This window comes from Sorghum bicolor, chromosome 4 (genome assembly GCF_000003195.3).
Source record: "Sorghum bicolor cultivar BTx623 chromosome 4, Sorghum_bicolor_NCBIv3, whole genome shotgun sequence".
NCBI lineage: Eukaryota > Viridiplantae > Streptophyta > Magnoliopsida > Poales > Poaceae > Sorghum > Sorghum bicolor.
The window spans coordinates 51,395,765-51,399,783 of NC_012873.2; the positions used below are offsets into that span (position 1 = coordinate 51,395,765).

Genomic DNA, 4,019 nt, shown 5'->3' on the forward strand with positions numbered 1-4,019 from the left:
TAATTAATTATTTTTAGTTTCATTTTTTATGTTCTTTATTTTTCTTTATTTACTTCTCCTTTCTATTTTTATGTTTAATATGGATTTTTTTATTTTGGTTTTCATTTTCTATTTCTATTTTGCTCTAATATGTTTTTGATTTTAATCATTTTCATGCTTTAGTGTTTTATATCCTATTGTTTATTAAATGTGACTTTTTTCTTTTTTTCTTTTCTTTTTTAAGTTATTTATTTAATTTCTATATGTTTACATGTGATATTTATGCAGTATAAATTTGTTCACATAGTATACATGTGATATTTTATAATGTGTTTTATGATTTATGTAATATATACATGTGATGTTCTAAGATTTTTTGTGATGTTTATGTAGTATGTACATGGGATGGTCTATGATACATGTATACATGTGGTGTTCACGTAGTATCTATATGATATTTTATGATGTATTTTATGATATTTACGTAGTATACATGTGATATTCTATGATGTATTTTTGCGATGTTCACATAGATACATGGGATGTTCTACGATAGATGTATACATGTGATGTTCTATGATGTATTTTATGATATTCACGCAGTATACATGCGATGTTATATGATGTATTTTATGTTATTCAACTATGGATCAAACCATATATTAACTGAATTCCCTCCTCCAATTCTCCAAATAATACCATCCCTTAAAAGATCCAGTCCATGTATAATACTTCGCCATGAGTATGAAACACTAGCCCAAACATGACAATTCAGAATACTCATGTTTGGGAAGTATTTAGCCTTCAAGACTTGTCCACATAAGGTTTCCGGACAAGTTAATAACCTCCATGCTTGTCTAGCCAGCATTGCTTGGTTGAATAAATATAAATCTCTAAAACCCAATCCTCCTTTCTTCTTTGCCCTAGTAAGTTTCTCTCAGCTTAACCAGTGAATTTTGTGTGTGTTGTCTTGTTGGCTCCACCAATATCGCCCAATAATAGTGCTTAATTCATCACATAGTCTTTTGGTCAAGTCAAAACATGACATTGCATACGTGGGAATAACCTGTGCAACAGCCTCTACAAGAATTTCCTTTTCAGCCTTGGAGAGGAGTTTCTCTTGCCAACCTCGAATTCGTGCCCATAACTTTTCCTTTATATACTCAAAAGCTTTCTTGCAAGTTTTACCAATTGACACCGGGAGACCTAGGTATTTCTCTTTTTTGGCTTCCTGTGTTATTCCCAGAATCCCCCTAATGTGCCGCTTGACTCGAGTTTCTGAATTTGGACTAAATAATATTGAGGACTTATCCTTGTTAATAACTTGCTCACATACCCTCTCATGTATTGACATGATGTGTCTTAATTCAAAAGCGTCGTTGTATATAGATTGCATTAAAATAAGGGAGTCATCTGCGAAGAAAAGGTGATTTACCCTTGGTGCACCACGACAAATGCAGAACCCTTTGATCTTTTCATTTGCTTTAGCCATTTGCAGCATGGCTGATAGACCCTCCGCACATGAGAGGAATAGATAGGGTGACAAAGGATCACCTTCCCTTGGCCCATGTTGCAGATGAATTCTTGTTATGTATTCACTATTGACCTTAATTTGATAAGTCACTGTTGAGACACATTTCATAATCAGTTTGATCCACCCTTCATTGAAACCCATTTTAGATGTCATACTTCTCAAAAAGGACCATTCTAGTCTGTCATATGCTTTACTCATGTTTAACTTAATTGCAGCCACGCCTTTCTTTCCCTTCCTCTTGGCATTCAGATAGTGCGTCAACTCGTATGCCAAGAGAACATTATCTGTAATTAGACAACCTAGAACAAAGACACTTTGTGTGGGTGATATAATATCTGGTAGGATCTTCTTAAGTCTATGCCTTGTTTAGTTCTCTGCCGGAAAAATTTTGGACCATTATAGTATTTTCGTTTGTATGTGACAATTATTATCCAATTATAGACTAATTAGACTTAAAAAGTTCGTCTTGTAAATTACAGATAAATTGTGTATTTAATACTCTATGCATGTGGCGTAAGAATTGATGTGATGGAGAATTTTTTTTAAAAAAAAATTGTTTTTGGATGGAAGTAAACAAGGCCCTTGCTAACAGCTTGACTGGACGGCACGGTGGGTCGGCATCGGCAGCTCTGAAGTGTGAACAAACAGACACCCGTTCCGTTCCGTTGGATCCCCCCGTTGTCCTCGTGCCGTGCTCCTTGCCGTCACAGCTCACCCGGCCGTAGCAGGCAGCCAACCGTCGCCGGCGTCGCCATCGCCGTCACTCCGCGGTCGACTTGTCGTACGGTGGTCGCTATCCCTTCCCGTCCCTTGAAACGAAAGCCAAATCGATCCCCCCACCTTTCGCCCACTTTACGCTACGCCTTTTTAATCCCTTCCGCCCTCCGCCCTCCGCTTCCCGTCCCCCCCCCCCCCCCCCCCCCCCACCACCTAGCCTTCTTCCCGTTCCCTCGGTTCGGTCCGGCGGCCATGGCGGAGGAGCAGCAGCAGCAGCAGCAGCAGAGGTGGCAGGACGGCCACCGCCTGTGCGCCAACAACTGCGGCTTCTTCGGCAGCCCCGCGACGCTGGACCTCTGCTCCAAGTGCTACCGCGACCTGTACCCGCAGGAGCAGCAGCAGCCAGCACCAGCGGGCCCCTTCGTTCCTGCCGCGTCGGCCTTCCATCCTTCCTCCTCGTCGGTCTCTCCCGAGCCCGAGCCTCCGGCGGCCTCTGCTGCAGGCGCCAAGGCCGGCAGGTGCGCCAGCTGCCGGAAGCGCGTGGGCCTGACGGGGTTCGCGTGCCGCTGCGGCGCCACCTTCTGCGGCGTGCACCGGTACCCGGAGCGGCACGCGTGCGCCTTCGACTTCCGCGCCGCCGGCCGCGACGCCATCGCGCGCGCCAACCCCGTCGTCAAGGGCGACAAGCTCAAGGACAAGATCTGAGGAGCCTCCTATCCCATCAAAGTTCATCCCTTTCCCTTGTCGATCGGCGGGACTCCGGAAGAGGAGGGACGGACGACGGCCGGAATTGGATCGTCGGATTGTACTATACGAACTAGTACTCCCGTGTACTCTACGATTGGTGGTGTAAGCCATGTAAAGCTGGCGGTGAAATCGCTGGCCGTTGATTGGAATGAAAAAACATTCAAATGGAAAACGAAACCCATTGGCTTCAGAAAATTCTACATGGTAGATTGTTCTAGACTGGAGTGATCCGAGACGTTGTCCACGGACAAGTCCCAGGGTAGATTTCAGGTTGAGATGTCGTCGCGATCGAAGGGTAGCGTGGGTGCTGGGTTTCCAATCCAGTTCTGGGCGGCGACAGGGAGGAAGGTTGCGTGGTGTGATGCACATGCACTGCATCATGCGTTGGAATTGGACCGCTTCCTCGCCTCTCACCGCGTCTCTCTTTCAGTGTGGATGATTTGATTCATGAAACAAAGTACTTTGGGCCTTGTTTAATTTACCTTAAAAACCAAAATTTTTTCAAGATTCCTATCACATCAAATCTTAGAGCACATGCATAAATATAGACGAAAACAAAAACTAATTGCACAGTTTGCATATAAATCACGAGATGAATCTTTTGAGTCTAGTTAGTCTATAATTGGATAATATTTGTTAAATAAAAACGAAAATGTTACAATACCAAAATCCGAAATCTTTGAACTAAACAAGGCCTTGGTTGATTTGTTGCGGCTGATAAAGCTGAATAAGGCCTTGTTTAGTTCCGATTTTTTTGGCCTTGTTTAGTTCACCCTAAAAATCAAAAACTTTTCAAGATTTCAAGATTCCCCGTCATATCGAATCTTACGGCACATGCATGGAGCACTAAATATAGACGAGAATAAAAACTTATTGTATAGTTTATCTGTAAATCGCGAGATAAATTTTTTAAGTCTAGTTACTCCGTAATCGCGAGACAATGTTTGCACAGTTTATCTGTAGCACTTTCGTTTTTATTTAACAATTATTGTCTAATCATAGACTAACTAGACTCAGAAGATTCATCTCGTGATTTACAAGT

The 4,019-nt window shown here is 42.6% G+C and overlaps 1 protein-coding gene across 1 annotated transcript; it reads left to right on the forward strand.

Annotated features, from left to right (window-relative positions):
- LOC8059626 (zinc finger A20 and AN1 domain-containing stress-associated protein 5) lies at nucleotides 2,438–3,172 on the forward strand. Its single transcript, XM_002452152.2, has one exon. The coding sequence runs from the start codon at nucleotides 2,483–2,485 to the stop codon at nucleotides 2,933–2,935; it is 453 nt and encodes a 150-aa protein (XP_002452197.1). The 5' UTR covers nucleotides 2,438–2,482; the 3' UTR covers nucleotides 2,936–3,172.